General features: G+C 37.5%; 2 protein-coding genes across 2 annotated transcripts; one reads left to right on the plus strand and one right to left on the minus strand.

Annotated features, from left to right (window-relative positions):
- The first annotated feature begins 473 nt into the window (after nucleotides 1-473).
- On the plus strand, nucleotides 474-10,978 carry ubxn6 (UBX domain protein 6). The gene is made up of 11 exons (XM_049465857.1): nucleotides 474-681; nucleotides 2,743-2,897; nucleotides 3,585-3,649; nucleotides 4,052-4,171; nucleotides 4,265-4,362; nucleotides 4,446-4,521; nucleotides 6,096-6,180; nucleotides 6,390-6,609; nucleotides 6,906-7,036; nucleotides 8,107-8,255; nucleotides 9,875-10,978. The coding sequence occupies exons 1-11, from the start codon at nucleotides 599-601 to the stop codon at nucleotides 9,998-10,000; spliced, it is 1,308 nt and encodes a 435-aa protein (XP_049321814.1). The 5' UTR covers nucleotides 474-598; the 3' UTR covers nucleotides 10,001-10,978.
- A 1,731-nt stretch (nucleotides 10,979-12,709) lies between these two features.
- On the minus strand, nucleotides 12,710-24,650 carry chaf1a (chromatin assembly factor 1, subunit A (p150)). Its single transcript, XM_049465855.1, has 16 exons — nucleotides 24,350-24,650; nucleotides 23,169-23,219; nucleotides 21,700-22,334; nucleotides 21,206-21,256; nucleotides 20,832-21,076; nucleotides 20,694-20,754; nucleotides 20,468-20,536; nucleotides 20,154-20,371; nucleotides 19,867-20,035; nucleotides 19,659-19,739; nucleotides 18,216-18,314; nucleotides 17,169-17,412; nucleotides 15,043-15,181; nucleotides 14,108-14,423; nucleotides 13,787-13,871; nucleotides 12,710-13,668 (listed from the first exon to the last, which is right to left on the minus strand). Exons 1-16 carry the CDS (start codon nucleotides 24,417-24,419, stop codon nucleotides 13,556-13,558), a joined length of 2,646 nt encoding a protein of 881 aa, XP_049321812.1. The 5' UTR covers nucleotides 24,420-24,650; the 3' UTR covers nucleotides 12,710-13,555.
- Nucleotides 24,651-25,411: the final 761 nt, after the last annotated feature.

Genomic DNA, 25,411 nt, shown 5'->3' on the forward strand with positions numbered 1-25,411 from the left:
CAAATTTAGTTTTGTGAATATATCACCTATAAATAATAATTTTATATTAATGTATTCATTTATATTAGTTAATTTATAATTCATTTAAAATTATAATTAAATTTACTATTTTTCCTTGTGGTCAAATGAAGGGTAATCAAAAATATTTAATATACAGCTCTGGAAATAAAACAAGAGATCACTTTAGTTTCTGAATGAGTTTCTCTGATTTTATTATTTATAGGTATATGTTTGATATAAACAAAATAGCATTAGCTGGGGAGTATCTATGCAATATTTTATATATCAGTTATTTTATTTTGTTATTGAGAACATATTTGTACGCAAGAGTTTAGCTGACCATTTAAATGTTACTAAAGGTAAATATTTAAGAGATTATATCTTCCGTTGCTGTTTATTTGTTTTATTAGGACAGTAATGAATCGGTATGGCCCGTGTTTGTACATCCGCTGCGCTAGAGGTCGCTGAAAACACCACTGCCCCGCAGACAGCAGGCCCGTTTCCTGCCCTTCCCTCTCGGTGGATGTAAACAGATTACTTTGCTGGATCTGTATGTCCGAACTCTTATTCCTTCCTTTATAACAGAACCGCGCTAACAATGAAGAAGTTTTTCGAAGATATAAAGAAGGATATTAAATTTAAATCAGCGGGACCAGGGAAGAAACTTACAGAGGAAAGCAGGTAAAACACAGCCTTAACTACAGCAGCGCTGATCTGATCTGATCTGACAGCTAAACTACTCACTGCAGCTCAGCTGACTAACTTACAGCTCACTAACCTGGCGTTAAATAACCTCACTATATTCATCACCACACAGCTGATAAAACACATTCATATATGAGCATACACTTATACAGTAATTGTAATTATTTATTTGTCGAATTTACCCTTATATTTACCTTTAAACTACCTGAAGAGAAGTCACGTAGTAACGTAACGTAGGGGTGTGCCATATTGTATCGTACGCGTTAATATCGACAACATTTATGAACATCGTGAACGATATTAGACCCTAAAATATCTTGCCATATTACCCACCCCAAATTATCACATTAGGGTACTAACAGTTACTCTTTTGCTGTTTTTAGCAGAAGAGAAATTCACATTGTTCTCATTTTACATTATAACAGTTATATCTGCTAGAGACAGATTATATATATATATACATTCTGGATCATTGACTTCTCTTACAAATCTGATACAATTCTTGTATTTTTTAATATCTCAGTTAGGGGTGTGCCATATCATATTGTATGCAATAGTACAATTTATTTTTTTTATTTTGTTGCAGTAGTATATTCTTGAAATATTTTTTTAATTCACTGTTTTGTCACATCGCCAAGAGTATCTTTATCACAAAAATATCCTAAAATATCGTCATATTATTTTAGGGGCATATCGCCCACCCCTACAAGCTAGTAGACCTTAATCAGCTTCAAATAGTCTTACCAAAGGCTGTCACAATACACGTTTAGACACATATTTTGATACAGTTTAAGGAGAAGAAAATTAAATTAATTTTCAATATTTTGTATTATTTAGTATATTTTGTGTTAAACGTACTAATTCTGCAGAGCAACCCCTAATAGTTAGCAGGTTACACATGTCGTTTAAAATGCCTTTTGTGTTTTTGTTACTAACTGTGATGTTCAACAAAAGAAAAGAGATGAAAGAATAAGAATAAGGGAAATATTAACCAATTTAATATTTAATCCAATCGGTTTCAAAATAGTGAACATTTAGTAAAGATTTTGATGGGCCATAAAACTTACTTTTTTTTTTTTTTTTTACCTATTTTTCATGACTGTTTTCAAAACAGTAATTGATTTTTTTCAAAAGGTTGCTAATGACACTTGATATAAATATTTTTGAGTCTGGGAAAAATGTAAAATAAAATGGGTTAAAAGCATTCTTTAAAAACAAAATGTTCTACAGAATAAGTGAAAAGACCTAATTCAATTTATATCAGTCACGTTTTAATGACATGCTCAAATCCCAATGGGCTGGAAAGTTTAATAAATATTTTTAAATTGTAGTTCTAATTGGAATATTTTTTTAAAAAGCAAGACAAAAATACATTATATACATACAATACATATTTTGTTGCATCAAAAAAGTTTAATTTCTATCCATTCTAAAAAACTTAATATGCTGTATAATAATACACTGTAACAGATTCTTCTCTGATTTAGATTCTTCAGATTATTTGAGTAGCCTAGAATCTCCTGAAAATAACTATAATTCTATAATTGTTTTGTAGTTTGTAGGTAAATAAAGGTGCAGCTTTAAAAAAAATGTTCTAGTGTTGTAAGAGAGAAACAGTATTTTCAGTATCTGTTACTGACTGATGTTAATTACAGGGAGCTTTTAAGTCTGTGCCAATTATTCATTTATTCATTCATTCAACTAAAATTCAATTGAACTGTACAGTATTAAAATACTCTGATGATAAATGTGATTAAATGCGATTCATTTGCATTAATTAAATCACAGAGCATGTCTGACAGCACTAATAATGTAAATATTTACCAAAGTAAGCAATACACCCTTGTAGTGGGAAATTTACTAACTATATTGAAGCCTGCATTTCTCACCTGACCTCAGATAATTCAGGAGTTCATTCACTGACTCAGAGCTGTTTGGACATCTTTATCTGCTTATTCCAAAACAAATGATGTTGTTAGGTGTAACATTGCTTTGCTGTACAGTGTTCTTAAAAATGTGCTTGTGTTTGTATTTCAGCGGAAGGCCTCCAGTAGCTCAGAGCAGTAACCAGGTGAAGCCTCGTGCTGGACCCAATGAAAGCGCTCAGAGAGCCGGAGCTGCAGCACTGGCTCGAGTGGAGCAGCAGCACCGGCCGCGCATGCAAACCTCACAGGATGCCATCAGGAACCAGGGTGAGTTAGCCAGAGGGGTTAAAACTTACTATGGTATTACCAGTATTACAATAATTAATTACATTAGTGTCAACTAACTCCTCTAGCTTCTGACAAATCTGATGTTTTGCCTCAGTGTGAGCCAGACCTGATGATTTCAGAGCTTTGAGATCTAAAGATCTAAAGCTTTTTATATGTAGTCCTAGATCAAATACTAATCCTTTTTTTTCCCATGTGACCTGGATTTGTTGTTTTCAGGGCTGTGTGGATTCACAAAACTGCCCTTTTTTTAGTTTTCAGTTCATTTTAGCCAATTTGATATGCAAGTTAGCTTACTGATTTAACGACAGACTGAACTAAACAGAACCAACAGCATTTTTTATGACAATGATCAGTGCTATTTTCAGGTATGTATATTACTTGCTTTTAGCTAGTGACTGCTGGGCATGAGGAAACTGTTGGCATGGGGGTTAGATTACCCTGATTTTGTCATATTTTCAGTGTACAAACAGTTCCAGAGTTGTTTTGTACAAAGCTGGTTTGTCAGGAATCACCAGCTCACTGTAAAATCTGTAAACTTAATAATGGTGTATTTTCTACACAAAATGTAATTTTTTAAAGTTTTAAGTTTTCAGTTCCCAATACCTGCAATACTCTGTCTGTCAGTAAGCAGTATTTGGGACTGTTAAAGTATGTTTTCTCTTTCAGTGAGGAAGGAACTTGAGGCAGAGGCTGCAGCCACAGCAGCAGGACCAAAAAGTGTGGAGGCTGAGGCAAGACGCAGTTTTTACTTGACCTATACACATCAGTTAAAGCTGGAATAGGTGATTTATTTAAGAATCTTGAAATAGTCTTTATATCCTGATATGGGTTATGATAAAATATATATTTAGTCAGTAATGACTGACGATGTAAGCTAGCTAGCTATGTTTTTTTTTTATTTTTTTTTATATGTAAATATGTATGTATGTGATGTAGCTAGCTAGCTTATAGTTTTTATTTGTAGTTATGAGAGATTCTTTTAACCTCCAGAATGCTATATTGGACAACTCGCTCTGGCTTTAGAAAAGGGCTGTTTCTACAAAATCACCTACTGCAGCATTAAAACTATTGATTATCATCTTCTCTGTTTGCTTTTACTATAATCATCAGTTCTCCCTCATGTCTTTTTCCAGGTTCCAGTGAAAGACCCTGCATGTTTCTCTGTATCCGGGGTGTACTTTATCTGCCCCTTAACTGGGGAAACCTTAACGAAAAGCGAGAGGGAGATGCACATTAAGGAGGCTATTCTCCTGGTATGTGTATTCATACAAACAATATGAACAACTCCAACACTAAACTGTCTTGCTGTGTGGTAAACTTGAGTTATGGTTGTTTTTTTCCTACAGAGATTCTCTGAGGATCCACTCGAGGCTTCTGTTATGATGGTCCACACTTTTAATAAGGACAGGGAAAAAGTAAAGGCTGCAGTGGATATCATCAGCAAGTAAGCACCATGAAGAAAATGTGATTTCTTTTGTAATTTGGAAATATGGTGCAAATGATACATTTTCTTTCAATACTTTTCAGATACATTGACAACATCTGTAAAAATCCAACAGAAGAAAAATTCAGGAAGATAAAAGTCAGCAACAAAGTGTTTCAGGTTAGTTATAGAGTCCTGCTTCTCTAGTGACTCACAACCTTACACTATAGCTATAGGATTGCACGGTCATTCTATTTCCCTCATCAGCAGTCCAGAAGATCATGGTTGGCCATGCTGTCCCTGGGTTGGTAGATGGCACTCTCTCCTCTTATCACCCAGTACAGGCATCTGTTGGCTGATGTATGAGAGCTGGGGATCAGATTTCCTCTTGAGTGCATTGATTGCGTAGTGATACTGCATTGGCTGTTGTTTACATGTATTGAAGTAGGCATGTATTGTTATTTACTGGATTTCTGGAAAGTTGCAGGTCCTAGAGAGTGGTTTAACTGGCTCAACTAAATTAGGTTGAACATTTGGTAGAAATACAAAAAAAGGCAATATACAGTATTACCATTTAACACGTACAGAATTGTACCTTTTTATATTGTTTTCATTTGGTCCTGTCAAGACAATCCACGTTTTTAGGTAAAAGAAAATTATTACCATGGTAAACTGTTTTTATTTTTTTAGTATATTTAAAAAAAAACCTTTTTCAACATCACATTATACCAGTATAAATATATAAGAATGAGGATTGTTGAGACAGAAGCAAAACATATTTGAAGGACCCTATTAGAGGGAATGCATTTTAAAGGGTCAAATCAGTGATCTTTTGACACTTGGGCAAAACCTTATATCCTAGCCACTTAAGAGCATTATGTCAACTTTTTTTTAGTACATGTTGTCTGTGTTCTTGGGGTATGTTTATACTTGTATTTGGGTTCCACTTTATCCAAGCATGAAAATAATACATTGTTACATTTTAGTCCTGGTTTGCTTTGTGTTCACACTGACATACAGCTCTGGAAAAAAATAAGAGGCCACTTTAGTTTCTGAATCAGTTTCTCTGATTTTGCTATTTAGATGTATATGTTTAAGTAAAATGAACATTGTCATTTTGAGCATTTATTTGCAGAAAATGAGAAATAGTTGAAATTACAAAAAAAGACGCAGAGCTTTCAGACCTCAAATAATACAAAGAAAACAAGTTTATATACCTAAAGTTTTAAAAGTGCAGAAATGGTATGTGGTTTGGGACACACACCCGCTAAACTAAAGCATCAGACAGAAGAAGTTGTAAGGCAGACATGTGTGCAGGTCTGCACAGAGTTTTATTCATGATGAATGGACTGTGTTGGAGTGGGTGGGCAGGAGTGACCCTGTGCTTGTGCACAACTCTAGATGTAAGAACACATAAAACACAACCATATTGTGACCTCATGTCCTACATTTGCTTGGTACAGATATCTGCCCAGTTTGTAGTGTGTTAACAAACAAACCGCTCACCAGTGTTTGAAAGACAGTGTTCACACTTACTCTATCAAACAGCATTTACTAAGAAAAGCTGACAATTATAAACACCCTTAAAGTACTGACTATATTTACATTTTTATTTATGAGAGTATATGTATGATAGCATAATTAATAAAACCACATTTTATTTTGAGTAAACCTAGTAAAAAAAAAAATAAGAAAGATGGATGAAAAAAAAACCAGAATGAAATTCCTTCTTTACTCCTGTTATTATTTTACAGGAGAAGGTGAGTGGGATCGAGGGGAGTCGAGAGTATTTGCAGGCTCTTGGATTTGAGAGTGCCATGCTACCAGTAGATGGTCAAGGTAAATAAATATGCAATATATAATGTAATTATTAAACTCAAAGCCTTTTCACTTTGCTAATATTGGTGTGATTGTATAAGTTGCTGATTTATGTGGTTAGAAATGCAGTGTTGAACAACTGCTGCATGTATTAGATTGAGAATACAGATAGTATAGAATTGCGAATACTGTGGCTAAACTCTCTTCAAACGTTCGCCGTACTTTTCCAGAAGAGACAGAGGAGTTCCTGGTTCTGCCGGAGCTGGACACAGAGTCACTGGAGAAAATAAAGGAGAAGAAGGAGCAGCTGCAGAACGGGGAGCCTGTCCGAGCCCAGCTGGACCGCCAGCCTCAAGCCTTCAGACCTACACAAAATGCTACACGCTTTGAGCTGCCTCCAGACTTCTACAACCTGAGTGCAGAAGAATTGAAAAGAGAGCAGCAGGCCAAGTATGAAAGCAAATGCATAAAGCTCATTAGTGTCTCATTGCAATGATTCTTACCATCCGTCCTGATATCTGTCTTGGTCAGTTTCCAGTTAGCTACTTAAGATGAGGTGTGTCTGTTATTGATTATTTTTTTTATCAGGATACATTATAGAAACAACTAGCGATTAACAAAAACACAGATTCTGACTATAGATTATAGATCCCTGGCACAGACTATGTTAAGGAATAATCCGTATGCTCCAAAGAGGATTTTTACTTTTCTGGCTCTGACTTTCTTAAATGTAAAATTGTTTTTAGGAGCGATATAGTGGAGAGAAATTCCATGCTCCGGACAAAAGCCATGCGGGAAAAGGATGAGCAAAGGGAGAGACGGAAGTACAACTACGCGCTCCTGAGAATACGGTTACCAGACGGGAATATACTGCAAGGTATGCAAGTTCTCCAAGTGTTAGCTTCTAAATAATAATGTTGCAAGTGAACTTATTGGAAGTGATTACTACTTTATTATTATTATTATTATTAATCATGCGAAAATTCAGGTCATTTTAAAAGATGTCTGTTCTTGCCCCTGCAGTTGTCACAAACAATACATTTTATACAGCTCTGGTAAAAAAAAAAATTAAGACAGTTTCTAAATCAGTTTCTCTGATTTTGCTATTTATAGGTTTATGCTTGAGTAAAAAACTACGGACAACATTTCTCCCAAATTCCAAATAAAAATTGAGCATTTATTCACAGAAAATGAGAAATGGCTGAAATAAAAAAAAGATGCAGAGCTTTCAGACTTCAAATAATGCAAAGAAAATAAGTTAATATTCATAATGTTTTAAGAGTTCAGAAATCAATATTTGGTGAAATAACCCTGGTTTTAAATAACAGTTTTCATGCATTTTGGCATTTTCTCCTCCACCAGTCTTACACACTGCTTTTGGATAACTTTATGCCACTTCTGGTGCAAAAATTCAAGCAGTTCAGCTTGGTTTGATGGCTGTGATCATCCATCCTCCTATTGATTATATGTATATAAATACGGCTTACAGTTGTGAGGATTTAAATGGGCATTCGTAAAAGATTTTATGTTTTAATTCTACCTGTCCTGTCTTCGTTTGATACATTTAATTAATGATGGAGGAAGTCTCAGCGCTTGTTATTTTCATAACATTTTAAAAGTGGTTTTAATTAACTGCTTCTTACACATTCTGGTGTCAGTATGTCTGGTGACTGTTTTCCAGCATCTCAACACTTTTACTGCTCTGGTATTTTTTGATAATCTGTGGTATATTGTATAGTCATTTTGGTTTATTACGTCCATTAATATTTTATAATTCTCCACCAAAGAAAGGACAGGTGGATCTCTTTAAACAAATCCAGAACAGTACAGTAACTCCTAAACATCAGTGTACGACACATATTTGACTGTCATTTTGACTGCCAGTGTTTGACTCTAAACTGTTAACAATGCTGGTTTCACAAGCTTATCACCTTCTTCTACCCAAAGGGACTTTCCTGGCCTGGGAGAGAGTGGCAGCACTGTATCAGTTTGTGAGAGATTGGTTGGAAAATGGCTGGCAGCCCTTTGAGCTGTTGGCACCTGGTGGCCAGAAACTGAAGGAAGACGAGGACGTGGCACTGAATGAATGTAACCTTGTAAGTACAGTGAGTCAATGATAAACAGGGTGACTGGATATCTAGTGCTACAGATAGAGCTGTCTTGAGGATGGTAGAGACCATGTTACTCCCATTTTCTAGACCAGGGTTGTCCAAACATTTTTTGTTGGGGACAGAAGGAGTAATATATTTGAAGTCACGGGCCACAATCCGTAATAATACAAATACTAAAATATACCACTTTAAATAATACTTTTTTCTGATCATTTCATTTACACACCATTATACTTGACTTACTATCTTTATCTTTGTCAGTGTTGTGTAAACTAAGATTTTTCAAATCAATGTTTAATTTCATGATGTCTCTTAATATTAAACTCCTTAATTACGGCAACTTTCAGACTCTTAAGCTAGTTTTTCTGCGCTAAACAACGCGCACTATCTCCGCTTTTAGACTCTTTGGCCTGTTTTTCTGCGCTAGAAATGCGCACTCTCTCCGCTTTTAGACTCTTTGGCCCGTTTTTCTGTGCTAGAAATGCACACCCTCTCCACTTTTAGACTCTTTTGCCCCGTTTTTCTGTGCTAAAAAACGTGCACTATCTCCGCTTTTAGACTCTTTGCCCCGTTTTTCTGCGCTAGAAATGCGCACCCTCTCAGACTCTTTGGCCCATTTCTGACACCTAGCGTTCAAACTTTGAATCTCACATTATAAAAACCTGCTTGACAGCGGGCCAATTTTTCTATTTCAAATTTTCTATTTCTAAAATACCTCGTGGGCCGCTCCAAAAAAGGAAACGGGCCGCAGTTTGGACACCCCTGTTCTAGACAATAGATAAAAGTATAGTCATTTTTTTCACTGCAAAAACTGGCTCCAGTAGAACAGTGCTTGCAGTTCTGTTTGATTAAATGTGTGACAAGATTTTAACCAGTTGCAATGATATGTATTGATGAGTAGATAATATTTTCTCTTTTTTTTTTTTTAATTCTTCCCAATTTAGCTATGCCAATTATCCCACCCACACAGCAGTACTCCCCCTTCCCCTGGGTGGGTAGAGAGCGCCATCTACCCACCCAGAGAGAGGAAGGCCAATTGTGCTCTCTGGGTTCGGACAGCTTATGGCAATCTGCATGGCCAGGATTCGAACCAGCGATCTCCCGATCATAGCACCTTAGCCGCTGGACTACTCAGAGCCCTTAGAGTAGATAATATTTTATGTTTCGTAAGACATGACAGACTACACACAAGGTCATCCTGCTGTGTGTGTGTGTGTATGCTTTGCATTCCAACTTGTGCTGTGTCTCAGAAGAGTGTAAAAGCAATTCTTGCAGTTAAAAGAGCTAACCCTAACCCTAGTCCACTTTTAAGGGCATTAGATGGACGAAGGCACAAACCTGACATACAAAGAAGTGGGAGAAATGACAGTGACCAAATATCCAGGATTGTAGACTTTTCTGAGCAGTAAAGCTCTCCATGTGTCCCCTTTACTGCCAGCACCATTGGCAGACGGCTGCAAGACTACATGCACACTAATTAGTTAGAATCCCTAAAATATCAGACTCTATCTATGGCTTCACTCCTATACTGAAAAACATTCAGAGTGGCAATGTTGTAATTGATCTGTTCACATTTAATAATGTTTCCCCCTCCCTTCCTTCAGGCCCCTGCAGCTCTCCTGACATTCTCTTGGGATGCTGCAGTCCAGGCAGACATTGCTGCAGCCGGAGGAAAGAGCACTTCGGTTCTGAAGCCAGAACTGCTAGCGAACATACAGACCCTGAGCTGAACCCTGGCTTTAATTCATATTCTGCTGTCCCTGCCTGTGCCTCCTGTTTCCACTCCTCTGTTAACAGCCCTCTTTCCCTGCTGGAGTCCACACAACCCTGAATTCAGATAAATAGGCTCAGAGCATTACTGCAAGTGCTGGTAGGGAGTTGCAGGATGAGAAGTGTGGGAGAATGCAGTGGTATTGCTTCATCAAGTGATTCAGCAGCTTCAGCAATGGCTGCTTTGGATAGGGACGTCTGCACTTTCACATCTGAGCAAAGGCATTGTAACATCATTTGCCTCATTCAAGAAGGATATTTTTGTGATTAAATGTTCAGTGTATTGATTGTATGCTGAACAATGAGGTGATTTTTACTGCGTGGTGATGCTGCTGTTAAACCAGTCCGTCTCTAAACCTGTGTTCTATTGAAGAGTTGGTATTTTTAAACAGATCCGTTAGATGTGGAACAGATTTAAAAGCACTTTGAGAGAATTGTTGGTTATGCCGTGTTAAAACTAATCCGCTTCGCAAAATATTGGTGGCAATGTTCGTAATAAAATGTGGAAAAATTGATTTGTTCATTTCAGAGCTAACATGTTCACCCAGTACAGTCATTTCAGTTATTTTCTTATTTATTTTGTATTTAATAGCTTTAAAAAAAGAAAAGAAAAACACTATTAAACAGGATTGCATATTACATACTGCAGAAACCAGGATAACAACAAGCTACCTCATCACAAACCAGTAAATTGTCCTGACATTTCATAAGAACACCAGAATGCGGTTATGAAATTTACTTGTCCAAGTAGTGCAGTATGTGTCTTGTCAAAGATTCCCAGCATCATTAGGGAACAGCAACGAATCTGTTTTAAGATGTATTAGTTGAATGTTTAACTAAATTCAAATGCACAGCACAAGAAAAAAACATCTTAATATTTGTCTACAGTAGCACTGTTTTGTTGCTTTGACTGAATATATAATAAAAAGTGCATCAGATCTGTCAGTTTTAACTGTTTGTGTTAACCAATTTTACAGTACTGTTAATATACACTGCTCAAAAAAATAAAGGGAACACTCAAATAACACAATATAACTCCAAGTAAATCAAACTTCTGTGAAATTAAACTGTCCACTTAGGAAGCAACACTGATTGACAATCAATTTCACCTGCTGTTGTGTAAATGGAATAGACAACAGGTGGAAATTATTGGCAATTAGCAAGACACACTCAATAAAGGAGTGGTTCTGCAGGTGGGGACCACAGACCACTTCTCAGAACCTATGATGTCTGGCTGATGTTTTGGTCAGTTTTGAATGTTGGTGGTGCTTTCACACTCGTGGTAACATGAGACGGACTCTACAACCCACAAGGCATTGAAGCTATGGACTGGCCCGCCCGTTCCCCAGACCTGAATCCGATTGAACACATCTGGGACATCATGTCTCGCTCCATTCACCAACGTCACGTTGCACCACAGACTGTCCAGGAGTTGGCGGATGCTTTAGTCCAGGTCTGGGAGGAGATCCCTCAGGAGACCATCCGCCACCTCATCAGGAGCATGCCCAGGCGTTGTAGGGAGGTCATACAGGCACGTGTAGGCCAGACACAATACTGAGCCTCATTTTGACTTGTTTTAAGGACATTACATTAAAGTTGGATCAGCCTGTAGTGTGTTTTTTCACTTTAATTTTGTGTGTGGCTCCAAATCCAGGCCTCCATTGGTTAATAAATTTGATTTCCATTGATGATTTTTGTGTGATTTTGTTGTCAGCACATTCAACTTTGTACAGAACAAAGTATTCAATGTGAATATTTCATTCATTCAGATCTAGGATGTGTTATTTGAGTGTTCCCTTTATTTTTTTTGAGCAGTGTAGTTATGTCCCTTGATCCAACATGAGTAACTTAACCCTGAAGCAGATATTAATCCTCTTGCCATTGCTATAATACAGATCCAGACCATAGCTGGACTGGTAATTACCACTAAGTAAAATTACTGTTCTTAGTGAACATTTATAAAAAATGATTCATTTAATTTGGTTGAAACTTTACATTTTTTGTAAAATTTAAATCCGTGTTCAATACATTCTATAATCCAGTTTGACTGACCCACCTCCACACTCAGCTGCCACTTTCTTTAAAACTTTGCAGTTAAATCACTTTACAAATGAGCCCTGTGCAAGAACATATTAGCTTCCTCCTCTCAGTTGCAACACAAAAAAAATCTACTAGTTCTCTAGTAGTTCTAGTAGTAGTTTTTAAAGTGTAATAAAGAAAGGCAGCATTGAAAACAGCACACAAACACTGAAGTGTGGTTTAAGTACAACAAACCCCGTTACCTGTTTTATAGATGGGCCATGTTTACAGAAAAAGCTCTAAGCTAAAATGAAAATCTGAATTTCTTCTTACTCAAACCTTCCTTTCCAACTTAAACAAAGCAACAGTTACATTGTTACTGCAGTTAAACCAGTTTCTCCAAAATGCACTGAATAAACCAAAACAAAGACAGTTCAACTGGATAGAACCGGGACACCCCTACCAACTTTAGCTTAACATCTTTTTGTTCCTTCAAATCTACTGATGGCTCACAGGAAGAGATTGTTTTGTTCTTTTTTTTTTTTTTTTTTTTAAATAATGCTTTATTTAAACAAGTATGACACCGTTCACAACTGCAAATTCTGATGCAGTTGTTCTAGATCTTTAGAAAACATTATGCCGACAGACGGTTTAATGTTGAATTTTTTTTTCCTTTATGGACGGGCATTTAACATTTCCACCTCTAAACCATTAGTCAACATTACATTATAGAGGTTTGAAATATTATTTACACCGTGTTTAGCAGCTTGGAGAACAAACAGCACTTGCAGGGTCATTTTTTTCCTTTTTACAAAAACTCCAAGAGACTAAAAGAGTAAATCCAACCGAACATTGTCAGGCATACATGTGAGACAAGATGTGGATAAGTAAAGGCATATAAAAGTGCGATACATTTTTAACAATCACTTTTTTAATGAAATAACCCAGTTCAAGTATTCTGGAAAAAAAGAAAACATATATATATATACTTTATGCAATAAAACACTGAGCTGACACTGAGCTACAAGTCCAGCAGACAGCTATTACACCTGAACTCATACTCATTAAGCTTCATTAAGCACAAGTGCTGTTCTAGGATCAGATTCCACTTCTTTATTATGACCTTACTGACAAAAGACTCTAGAGTAGCACCTGTGTTCTGAAAAGCTTTATGAATAGAAGCCCGGGTATTACGAAGTTGTGATGTGTGGACCGCTGAGGACCAGCAGAGCCTACAGAGTCTGTTCGTACGTAAGTCCACCACCACTCATCATCCATGGGACAGAGAATCAACCACAGCTGCCTCTTCAAAAGAGCTTTTTGAGCTTAAAATTGTCCACTGGTAGTATTTTACAATTAATTATCGGATGCTTAATTTAAGATTTCAATGGCATGACTGCTCAACGTATGGGCCTTTATAATCATGTTCCCACTGATTGTAGACTAGATTTCTTTAGCCTCACATACGCACCACGCAATGAACAAAGCAGGTGTTCTCAGGCGGTGGCTGGTGTAGGGCAGGGGAGGGACAGAGCAGTATCGCTGATGTCCACTGGTTCTGTGGTCTTGGCTTCTGTTGTGGATGTTTGACAGTCTTGTTCAGAAGATCCTAGATTAAAGTGATGGAGAGCACAGGATGGTCAATATTTGGCCTTTTCTTTTTTTTTTTTTAGCTGAGACATTTCTGTTCTCATTAAGAGATCTGTAATTCAAAAATCGACACTTACCAGACTGTTCACACAATATAACACAGTCCTCATCCTCATCATCTTCAGTGTCAGCTTGAAATCCATCTGTTTCCATTGCATCAGTCTACGGAGTACGTAACACAAACTGTAGCTTAGTTGTTGTCCTCTATTCCCCAGCATCACTACAGCAAGTTAGTATTAACAGTACTAATAATATACATAACAGTATATTACTAATAATATTACTAATAATATACATAACAGTACTAATAATATACAAGATTTGTGCTCAAACAGAGCTAATTTAACTTGCCATGTAATTTAACACAAAATTAAGGAACTATACAGTATAAGTTGTACCTGTTCAGGGTCAGTACATTTCTTCATGTATTTGGTGATGGAGTGGTTACTGGCACTCTTCCTTCTGTTAGAAGGTGTAGTGGATGAGGACTGGGGTGCACTAGGAGAAGTGTTCTGCGACCCTGGCAACTGCCCTGTAGGCTCGTCTCTGGTCACGTGGGCTCCAGAGGTGAGGTAGGACCATTTGCAAGGCACAGACAGAGCCTCCTGTCCAAAGCGTGCCAAGACTTCGGCATGCACGTACCAGCAGCAGCGCCTGTAGGTTGAGCGCTTTTCATACACTGCATTCTCCTTCATGAGACGCTTTACGTGAATCCTGAATATAGATTAAGGAAATATCAAAATTAAATCACTTCCATTAGATGCAATGTTGCTAACTGTGCCAATGCTTCCTAGAAGGATGAGGATAAGTATATACTTCCTCCAATTCATGTGAAGTTTATGTCTAGGACATGGTCCATTGTGTCCTGTTTCAGCTGCTGATGGCTAAGCAGCATTATCTAGCATTTTAATTTGCAGTCCTCCCGCGTTTTTAAGTTAACACTACTGCCTTATTTGTCTTATTTAGTACAGCCTGTTTGTTGTCAAATCTTTGACTCTAAACTGCCTTGTACTGTATGTAGTGCTTAGCATCGATGCACAGGTAAAATCATAAAATTATTTAGAGATATGGGTCGTTTTTGCAGACAAGGATTTGGCATAGTCTTAGATTATATTGTCCTTTAAATGAAAAAAATCTTACTCAAAACGCTGAGATTCCAATACCAGGAATAATCCCTGTCCTGAAACCTGCCCACCCAATGTTATCTTAAAACAAATAAATCTGCCAATATAAATGATATTTAGGTCAGAAGTGTACTAAGGTGTTTTTTTTCTTTCGTAAAAGGTCTCAATTAGTGTATACAATAGTCAAATAGCAATTAACTCTGGCTCACCTAGGGGGAATGTTGTCAACATTCTGAGGGCTGCCACTGGGTGATGCCATCTGCTGACGACAAAACTCCTGGAACTCCGAGATTATCACTTTACTGCTGTTCACATTGCCATGCAGTAAAGGAAGCAACAGAGAGAGTACTGAAATACAAGGTGGGAAAGATAAGTGTGAAACCCAGCAGAGACATTGAATGTTTCACAGACATAAATGCACATACACAATAATCTAATTACTATAGAAGAGTAGGGGTGTCACGATCTCGATATTTTATCGAAATCGAATCGAAATGAGGTCACGATCTCGAGTATCGAAGTCAAAAAGAGGATCGACGATCCCTCCCGCGCGCGCTACGCAAATAGCGCAGCGCGCTACGCAAATGGCGCGGCACCAACACAGCGCATCCTATTCATTTAAATAGAGATAGCCACTGCATGAGCGCAGTCGGCGGGAGTGTGATCACTGTTTTTATCTGTCCAACGGGGGAGGGGGGGCGGGGGTTGGGCGCGCAGGTTTTGTATCTGTATCTAACGGAGGGGTGGGTGCGCGCAGGTGAGAGCGTGTGAACTCGCTGAAATGCGTGTGTCAGTGTGACTTGAGAACACTGACTATAGATCACAGTGAGGTGGATTAAAAATCTTAAACTTATAATTGACTACACCTGTTGCTTTCCATTGAATTAAAAAAACATCTTTCTCTCAGATAAAGTAAACACAAGCGTGTTTCTGACTAAAATAAAAGCTTTTCAGGAGAGATATAAGTTATGTGTAAATATTTATAAGACAATACCCACATCACTTATCTAACCAGCCTGTACTGATTTCTGCCCCCCAATAATGCTTTCAATGACCTCTAATAGCCTTTAATAGTCTTCAGTAGCCTTTAAAAGACTTAACTGGCAGCCGTGGTGTGTCCACTAAACTCCGTAGTTATAAACATCCTGAGGTTAGCAGCGCGCTAACTGACCTGTTCATAATGTAATCCGAGCAGTGCCTCCGTGTCGGCTGTTCTAACCTGCTGCTGTTAGCTGCTTGGGCTGAAAGATGAACTGTAGTGAGCTGTATTATCCGGTTAGTGGGGTTAAAACCTTTATTTGTTTACAGAAACAGTAAAAACGGACTGGCTGAGCTCTGTAGCCCGTGGCTGGGCTGTACTGAAGTAGTGACTGAGTGAAGAGAGCGGAGCTTGTGCTGCTGCTGCTAGTGGTTGGATGAAGAACTGCAGCTTCATGTAATGAGCAGTTTCACCAGCCATCCACACACAGCTCTGATAAACTGCTTGTTTTAATAGTGCACACTGTTGCTACCAAAAAAGTCACTAGATGGCATTACCATATATATCTTAATAAATAATAATAATAATATTTATAATAATAATAATAATAATAATAATAATAATAAATATATTATTTAAATTTTATGAGGCATAAAATAATAACAAGAAAAAAAACAAGAAAATCGAGAATCGAATCGAATCGTGACCCTCAAATCGAAAATGAAATCGAATCGAGGATTTAGAGAATCGTGACACCCCTATAGAAGAGTATAATCAGACCCCCGGGAACATGAAGCAGTTGGCAATATGCCTAATGCCAGACATGGGCTAGAGATGTGACAAAGCCCCCTAGCATTTAGCTGCCAAGCAATGTGGAATGAGTAACAGTTAACAAAAGCCTCCTCCTCAGAAGAGAAAGAGAAACTCAAGCAAACAGTGCTGTATGCAGATGAGGACACTCCTCGAAGAATTGTTGGCCAACGTGTTGGTCAGAGAATTATATTATGGCTGTTTCCAAATCCATCTAATCTCATCTTGAAACTTAATTTAGAGTCTTTAATGGTTTAATGGTTTTACATCAATATTACGATAACATTACATTTTGTCTACTTCATTACCCCTAGTGTGATGCCACTCCCCTATCTGCATGCACACCCAAGAAACAGGGGAAAACACAGAAGAGTAAGGTAGATTAAAACTAGCTAACAATAAAAGTACATTGAAAAAAACTAAATTAATTAAAAGAAAACATTTAATTGGAAACACACACAAACTCTTTCCAACTCAATCAAGCAATTCTGAAATGTGCAACAGACAACCCTCATAAAGGTTTCAATAACTGCAGAGTAAACTCACATTGTTCTTTTTTCTGTTTGCGTACTGCATCATTTTCCGGTGTGCTGGGCTCATCTCTGGGCAGAGGCTCCAGCATGCAGACAGCAAAAGGCTTTAGAAATTCTACTGAAGGCTCGTCCTCCTCCCATATGCAGCCCTTTACTACTGCCTCCAGGACCTTGAGCTTTTTCTTAGTCATCAGCTCATCCCACTCTCGAGCCTTCAGTTTCTGACGCACCTTCTGTTTTTCAAGGTCACCGCCCTCCTATTAAGAAAAGTAATTAAGGTACTTAAATTACCATACTGAGAACAATTTATTAACTTGGTCAATTTGTGTCAGTATTAAAAGGTTAATAGTCAGAGGTAACACTCAAAATAAGAAGAATTCAGTTTTATATCAACACATTACAGGAACAACCATGTTTCTGGTTAATCAACGAAAGCAATTCTGTATTTTTGGGTAATAAGGTGCTAACCTAGCTACTTTCATCATGAATCTGAAATCATTCGCTCCACAACAAGCAAAACAGGCTAAAACTGATTAAGGCTAGATTCATTCTGGCTAAATTGTGTGTTACGGTAGCTCTTGGGCAAAGAGATTAGCCTCTGTGTAAATATGTACCTTGAGTAAAATTATGATGAATTTGCAGAATTACATTTAACATTTTTAAATGTACTAAACATGTATTATAGTATTTATTGATTTTAGAAACAGCAAGTGTGAAAAAAACATATTTTTTTTCCTATACAGACAGAAATGCAATCCATATGCCACAATAGCAGGTCCTATGGTAAGCTTTTTCATTTGTAGTTATTTGTGAAAAGTCCTTAAAAAAAGAGCTTAAAACAGAAGTAATATGATCTGTAAAAGGTGAATGGTAGGCAGTGGCAAAATTAGGCCAAAAACTTTTAAAAACTGTTTAGCAAATTGATCCAGATTGATCTTGCTGATTCTATTTTTTGTCTTGATACATTTAAATTAAAGAAATACATTACTCAAGTTAACTTTGGTCACACTGGCTGCAGTCATTATAATTTGTATTAATGTGTTGAGTTTTACACACATACCTCATCTTCAAGTGCTCCTTCCCCATCTGAAAGATAACCATGTGGGACAAAGAACCCATCATCGTCGTCATCGTCCTCTCCTGCTTCATCATCATCATCCTGAAAAAAAGCATAACAGTTATTGCTTCTTTTGGTTGTACAAATAATTAGGCCTACATATTAGTAACCAAGATATTCCAAGTTTTGCTACAGGCCAACCTTAGTCAGTGCCTGGAGTCTATAAACAAAGATTAAGAAGGAAGCATAGCATAGGGATACTGTAAGGTTAAAAGACAAACACTTAAACTTTATTAGCATAAAGCTCATGATACTCTTTATACAAAATATAGTATAAAATGTCAATATTAAATTCATTTAATTATAGATTAGACACCAGTTACTTAATTAAAAGCTTTTTGTCATAGCAGACTCTTCAAAACAACAAATTACACAAACAAAAAATACACAGCAATAAATCAGTAAACATCTATTTCTAGTCTATTTTCATACACAAGGTGCACTGGATTATAAGGTGCATAATGTGACAAGTAAGGAACAGAGGTGTAGCTATGTTTCCCTTCTAAGTCAGCAGGTCTCGTAGCTGGGTGATGAAAAGTCAAACGAGCGCTTGATGTTAATCTACAGATTTCTCTTTTTATTCGGGTGAGTAAAGCGCTTCCTTTTATTTACAGCAATCTTAGATTTGCAGATTTTTACTAAGGCTAGCTGCGGTTAGCAGTTAATGCTGGACAACAGCACTCCACTGAGAAACCCTGAGTGTTTCAGTAAGACAGGGTGATATTAGCTGGCGGTTCGTCTCATGTAGCTAGTTTTAACACAGTAAACACATATGGTACTACTAACACGGCAGACTACAAGCCAATAACACTCAACTTTGAACGGCAAAAGAGCTAGCACTTAGCGTGGTTAGCAGGTAATGCTAATGCTTCTCCAGCAGTGCTAACAGGGGTTAGCAGCAGACAATAGGCCAATACTACTCACCTCTGGACAGCTAAAGAGCTAGCGCTTCACACAATTAGCAGCTAATGCTAAACTTAAACTTCTGAACAGTGGCTTTACTGCTCCTTACAACCTGACTGGTGAAATTCATACACAAGGCGCACTGGATTTTAAGGCACACTGATGTTTTTTGGGGGACGTTTTTAAAGTGTGCATTATACTGCGAAAATACAGCAAGCCAAAATTACATTTTTATATATTGTACAGATCATTTTCTTTGGTCTCACCTCAGATATGACCGAAACATGTGACAAACATTAAGCTTAAAACACGCTGACAGTGAAAAGGTCCTGTTAATCACCTTAAACATAAACTTTTCTTTTTCTTCTTCTTGTAAAAAAAAAAAAAAAACAAAAAAAAAAAAAAAAAAAAAAAAACATAAAATTCAGATATTTCTCCTATTTCTTATAAATACTTTAACAGATTATTTAAGAAATACCTTACCCCCTCACTGTGTGATAGAGACTCTCCTGGCTCCTCCTCTTCCCATTCATCATCACTGTCCACCTCATAGTCCAATAAGTCCTAAAATGCAACTAAATTATTAAACAAGCCTTTGTATACATTCAACATATACCAAGCACACAATAAGAAATATATTTTTTTAAAATACTACTAACTACTAATAATCCAGAAATGTTAAAAGTTTTACCTTATCTTGCCTTAGAGGACAACGAGGGGATATGTGGTTGCTTTTTTTGCTACAGGTTCCCCAGTATGCAGGACGATAGTTTTCATGAAACTGCAGAAGCTTCATGCGGCCATAGCGTTTGCGGTCAGGAACATCTGGTTTTACGTCATCAGTGACCTCTAGACACTCGCTATTGAGAAAACAATAGTTGTTTCAATAAGAAGAAAAGTGTGTCAATTAACTGTGTAAACTATACAAACACTGAGGCTAATGTAATTAATTCATTTCATATATACTTATTTTCTGACCTCATCGTGTTTGTGCGCCCGATTTTGGTTGGGCCTGACTTGCGAGGTTTGTGGGACAACCAATCCTTCAAGCCATTTAGGGCAGCCCCTGGTTCAGCCAGGTACTGATCCAGCTCCTCCAGAACCGAATCATCACACTGAACTCGAGTCAGTGGTGCCAGTATCATATGCTCTTTGATCTCAAAAGGTGCAAATTTCCCACAGACAGACGCCAGTGTCTGAAATACAGAATGGAGAACATGTCTAGAGAACATGCAAACATTTGTGCAGATAAATGTGTTATAAACTAGTCATGTACAGTTAGTTGTTGTTACCTTTGGTGCTAACTGAGTCTTGGATTTCTGTAGGAATCTGGTGATTGCAGCCTTTTCAGCTTTGATTTGCTAGAAAGAGATTAGGACAGAGTTACTGAAATGAAGCTTGCATGTTTATTATATTTAATACAATTATTTATTTAAAAAGTTAATAAAAATACTGCAGGTTGAGCCCACTTTAATGCTAATTTGGCTAACACAAAAATCTAAAACCTCAACCACTCACATCTTTCTCTTCTCTCAACCGTTTTTCCTCCTCCTTCTTTCTTTTCTCTTCAAGTTTAGCCCTTAGAAAGGAGTAAATCATTAAGCAACAATCCATCCCAAAAGCATGAAAATTCCAAATATTAGTCTGGCCACTCACTCTATCTTCACTTTACGTTGCTCTTCTTTTGCACGCTGTTTCTCTGCCTTCTCTTTATCATCCCTTTCCTTTTTCTCTCGTCGCTCCCTTTCATCTTTTTCTCTCTTTTCTTTTTTCTCTTTTTCTTTCTCCTCTTTCAGTCTGCGCGCATCCTCCCTCTTCTTTTCTTTGGCAGCTCTAGCCTCCTCTTTCAGACGCTCTCTCTCCTCCCGTTGTCGTTGCTTCTCTTCCATTTCCTGGGCACTCTGAGGAAAAAGGAAAGAATACTCACTTTTATAAGAAAAGCACCACAGCTAACGATCGGGGGGGGGGGGGGGGGGGGGGTGCAACTTTAATTTATCTGGTACAATCTACAATAAATTACTAAGGCAAACCTTGAGGGAGCGTCTTTTCGCTTTTTTCTGCTCAGCATCAGTCCTTGGCGCCTAAGCAAGAAAATTATTTTTGATTATGTATTCATCATGGTTTGCATGTGTGTAAAACAAGAAAACCAACACTCCATAACTGGACATAAATATCTCCAGTCACTGCAGCACTTTCTAATGAAGTAAATAAAAACTTCTGCAACTTTGTGTTAATGCTGTTATGTAGATTTATTAAGTCTCTTTCGATGTTCATAAGGGTCTTGCTTAAATATTATGAGCTACTGGTTTAAGCAATGTGTGTGTCTTCAGGACATATCTGAGACTAACATTATTACCAATGGGGCAGTAGCACCCATCAAATGTTAACATTTGTCTATAAGCAATTAAATATTTGCAGCGAGTCCTGAACTCCAATTAATGTTTTCCTCCTTTATTTGGAGAATACTCAAGATCAACTTTGAGCTTTAGATATGCGGGTGGCTCAAAGATCATCCTTTACTTACTGAGGCAGGAGTGACTGGTGTGCTCTTGTTGGGTTCTGGTGAGCTCTCTAGAGATACAGAGCTGGCGGACACAGGGGACTGCATAGTGTCGTTTTGGCTCACTTCACCCTCCTCCTGCTCCTCTTGCTCAGTCTCAGATTCCATAGTGAGGTCCATTTGAGGGAGAGTAACACTGTCCTCTGCTTCATCTGTTTCCATATTTTCTTCGTCGTCTTCTTCTTCTACTTCTTCTGGTGACTGGGGGACAGCAGAAGCAGTTTCTGGGATTGGTTCCTGCACGGCATCCTGAATGCTTGATTTAGAATTGCCTGTAACTGGGTAAGAGGCATCTACAGGAGCAGATGGCTGTTCTCTAAGAGCATCAGTGGAGTTTGATTCCTCTGTTAAGTCAATCATTAGAGATGAAGAAGAGCTAACTGGAGTACGTTTTTTCCTACTCATGAAACAATCAAGGGGCCCACGCCCATTAACCAAAGCAGGTCTACGTTGCAAGGGAAGGGAGGGTTCATCTTCTTTATTCTCTCTATCCAAAGCACTGGATTCATGGGTAGGGGGAGCAGCCGGTCCAGTTCTTGTTCTTTTCTTCTCCCTAGTCTCCTTGGGTTCTGGGTTAAGTCGTTTGAAGGGAAGACGGGCTGCCAAAGAAAAAGGCAAAAAAAAAAAAAAAAAATTAATGCTTTGGCCTTTACATTGATTCAATGTCAATCAAGTTTGAGCATTTTTAAATTACTGGGACATGCTGACCGAAGAGTATACAAAAATCTGTTTGTGAATGTTACAATACAAAAAAGGAGTGTATGAAAATACTATTTTTTATGTATTATTAATTTACCAGTATACATCCGAAGATTTGTTGATGCACTTTGGTTCAATTAGATGTAAATTTCCTGCTCAAAATTTGTTCAGATTCCACTATTAAATGTCATGCATAGGCTGGTGAGTTTTTCTAAAATTAGATTTTGAATTTGAGAGAATTATATTGCAATGTACTGAATTGTAACCTCAGTATCGTAATACATATCCTGTTAGATGTCTTCAGATTACACCTTTTTTTTCGCTCAATAAACTTTTCTATTGATTTAATGCATGTGATGGTGTGTTTTATACTTCTTTTATAAAATTACATTTAAAAAATCGAAATTGTCTTGCTACCAGTACTGCAATAAGTTGAACTGTAACCCCATTATCATAACACGTATTGTGTTCCCAGATTCTTGTCAATACACACTTATGTTATGCATGTAAATACACTGTGCATATACAAGTGGCCAATACATATTAGAGCTTAATTAAAACCAAGACAAATTACCAAATTTCTTACACAAACTAAATCATTTCATATATATATATATATATATATATATATATATATATATATATATATATATATATTACTTAAGATCAAGTCTCTTTCAGTACACATAGCTAACAGTTGAATTCTCCAGTAACATACAGAACTAGCCAGTTACCTTGCACAAGCTTCTTGGTGGCAGCACTTGCTTTGTCCACACAGTCCATACCTGCATTAAAAAAGACATTTTGAATTACCAGATTTGTATTATTGCCTCGAGCTTCAGTTCTGAATGATGCCGTTTATTTCAAATACATTTAACCTAGTTAGATATATAGCTAGCAACATCTACAAACCTGGAAAATGGAACTTAGTTTTGATTTACTTCTTTTTAAACCGTTAACAACAATGACATCCGTAGTACAAAGCAACAATATGTCAGTTTCACATCAGTTTTCACGTTAATAAACACATTTTAAGAGTTCAGACAATTTGTGAGGGTCCTTTGAGGAAACATGCCTTGACCAGAATGAACAAACTATTCAAGTAAGTTACTGAACCTCCTACAGCCCTTACTGAGACTGAACGGTTTTAATGTTTCCAAGACGAACAGGCAGACTGAGCTTAGTAACTACTAACGTCTGACTAAATGTTTGCTTTTTTCCTCTCCCGCCATTCACTGAATCCATTATGCAGCAGGCCCGGCTGTGCACTTTACTACTGAGAGCAGCCACTGCTTCTGCTAGCTGGCGCCCCTGAACTCAGAAGAGAGCAGACGTTACAGCTAACTTACATTACTTTCCCTGTGTCCTGACTGGTTTAGCCTAGCTAAAATAACTAATGTTACATTTAACTTACATAAGTCACAATTACATGTATAGTTAGCTACCTAAGCTAGTTACATCTCCTAAGAACCAAAATGGACAATATGAAAACCGCACGAAAACAAAAATAAGCGCTACCTAAGTTAGCTTAGCTTTCAAATTAATTAAGTCGGCTAAATGACATTAGCATTCGATTTGTGTAAAATGTTAAAAAGAAAGTCAGCCCTTAAGTCGTTTTTTTTATATGGCAATATACGAAGGTGAGTAAAGTCTGATAGTCGACATGTCCAAACACTTCACAACAAACTTAGCTAGTTAGTAGTTAGCTTAAATTAGCTATACTGGCTAACTGCCCAACTACAAACTATATCTATAAGCTAGGTTAGCTAACGCTAGCTGGTTTGCTAACTTGGCCAGACAGGTGAAATCTTACGGTTGGCAGAAAATAAGACTTTAAACCAGTTTAAACAAGCCTTTGGGAAACTAAAACACAGAAATAAATAAAGACACCCGAAACGACACCCCAGACTCGCACCTCTGCGTGGCGTAGAGGCCAAAGGCCCATCCGCGGAAGGGTCTTCGGCCGCAAGCATCACCACCACCATCCGTCTCCTCAACTTAGCCCCGGCTCTGGTAGCTCACACAGCCTCGCGAAGCAGCGACAGAGTCCTAAAGAAGGTTATTTAACTTCAGAATAAACGGTCCCGGGTCTCATTAACTCTGTAACAGAGAGCGGGGCGGAATACGTTACTGTAGCGCCGCTGTGCTCTTCTCTCCGCCCGGGCTTTGCTTTCCCCCTTCTGCCCGTTTCCCCGCTGTTCCCTCGCGCTTTACTCAGAATTGGCGGGAGCTCTCCGCGAGCTCCTCTCGCCGCCTCTGATTGGTCGCTGAGGCGATTCGTCACCGCGGACATAAAACTCAGCGATTGGCTCTTCCTGACAGAGCACTTTCCCTCCCTCTGGGACAGCGTTTCCCACAGTAACAGTCAAAACTCTTCATAGATGTGAACTGATTTCAAATTCATATTCGAAGTTAAGTCTGAAAATTTAATTTTACAAATTAGTATATATTTTTTACTGTGACACCAGTGACTGTATATGGTTGACACCTTTATTGAAATACTTTTTAACTGTGTAGACATTTTTTTTTAAATAGTTAATACTATTAGTCTAATAGGTTTACTAATACAAATAGTCTAATGGTTAATAATGGATTATCATGTGTGCCTATTACTATTTCTAAATGCATGTTACATTTCTCTGGATGTAAACTGCATTAAAGTGTACATAGTGTATTTTCTAAATGCATACTTTAACATTAGATTACATTACATTTGGCAGACACTTTTGTCCAAAGCGACTTTCAATAATTATGTACATTTATTAATAGAAGACAGCAGCCATACTTATGCGTACTATTTTTTTTTTTTTTTAAACTGTTTACAACTTTTTATGATTATTTGTTAATTTTGTGTAAAGTGTTTATTCCACTTTCTTCCTATGCGTACAATAAAGTGCACATTTTTGTTTTTCTGTATACATATTTTTCCTCTGCTTACTGCTTTTTAATTGTGCATATTACTTTTGGCTGTGTTCAT

This window comes from Astyanax mexicanus, chromosome 16 (genome assembly GCF_023375975.1).
Source record: "Astyanax mexicanus isolate ESR-SI-001 chromosome 16, AstMex3_surface, whole genome shotgun sequence".
Classification (NCBI taxonomy): Eukaryota; Metazoa; Chordata; class Actinopteri; order Characiformes; family Acestrorhamphidae; genus Astyanax; species Astyanax mexicanus.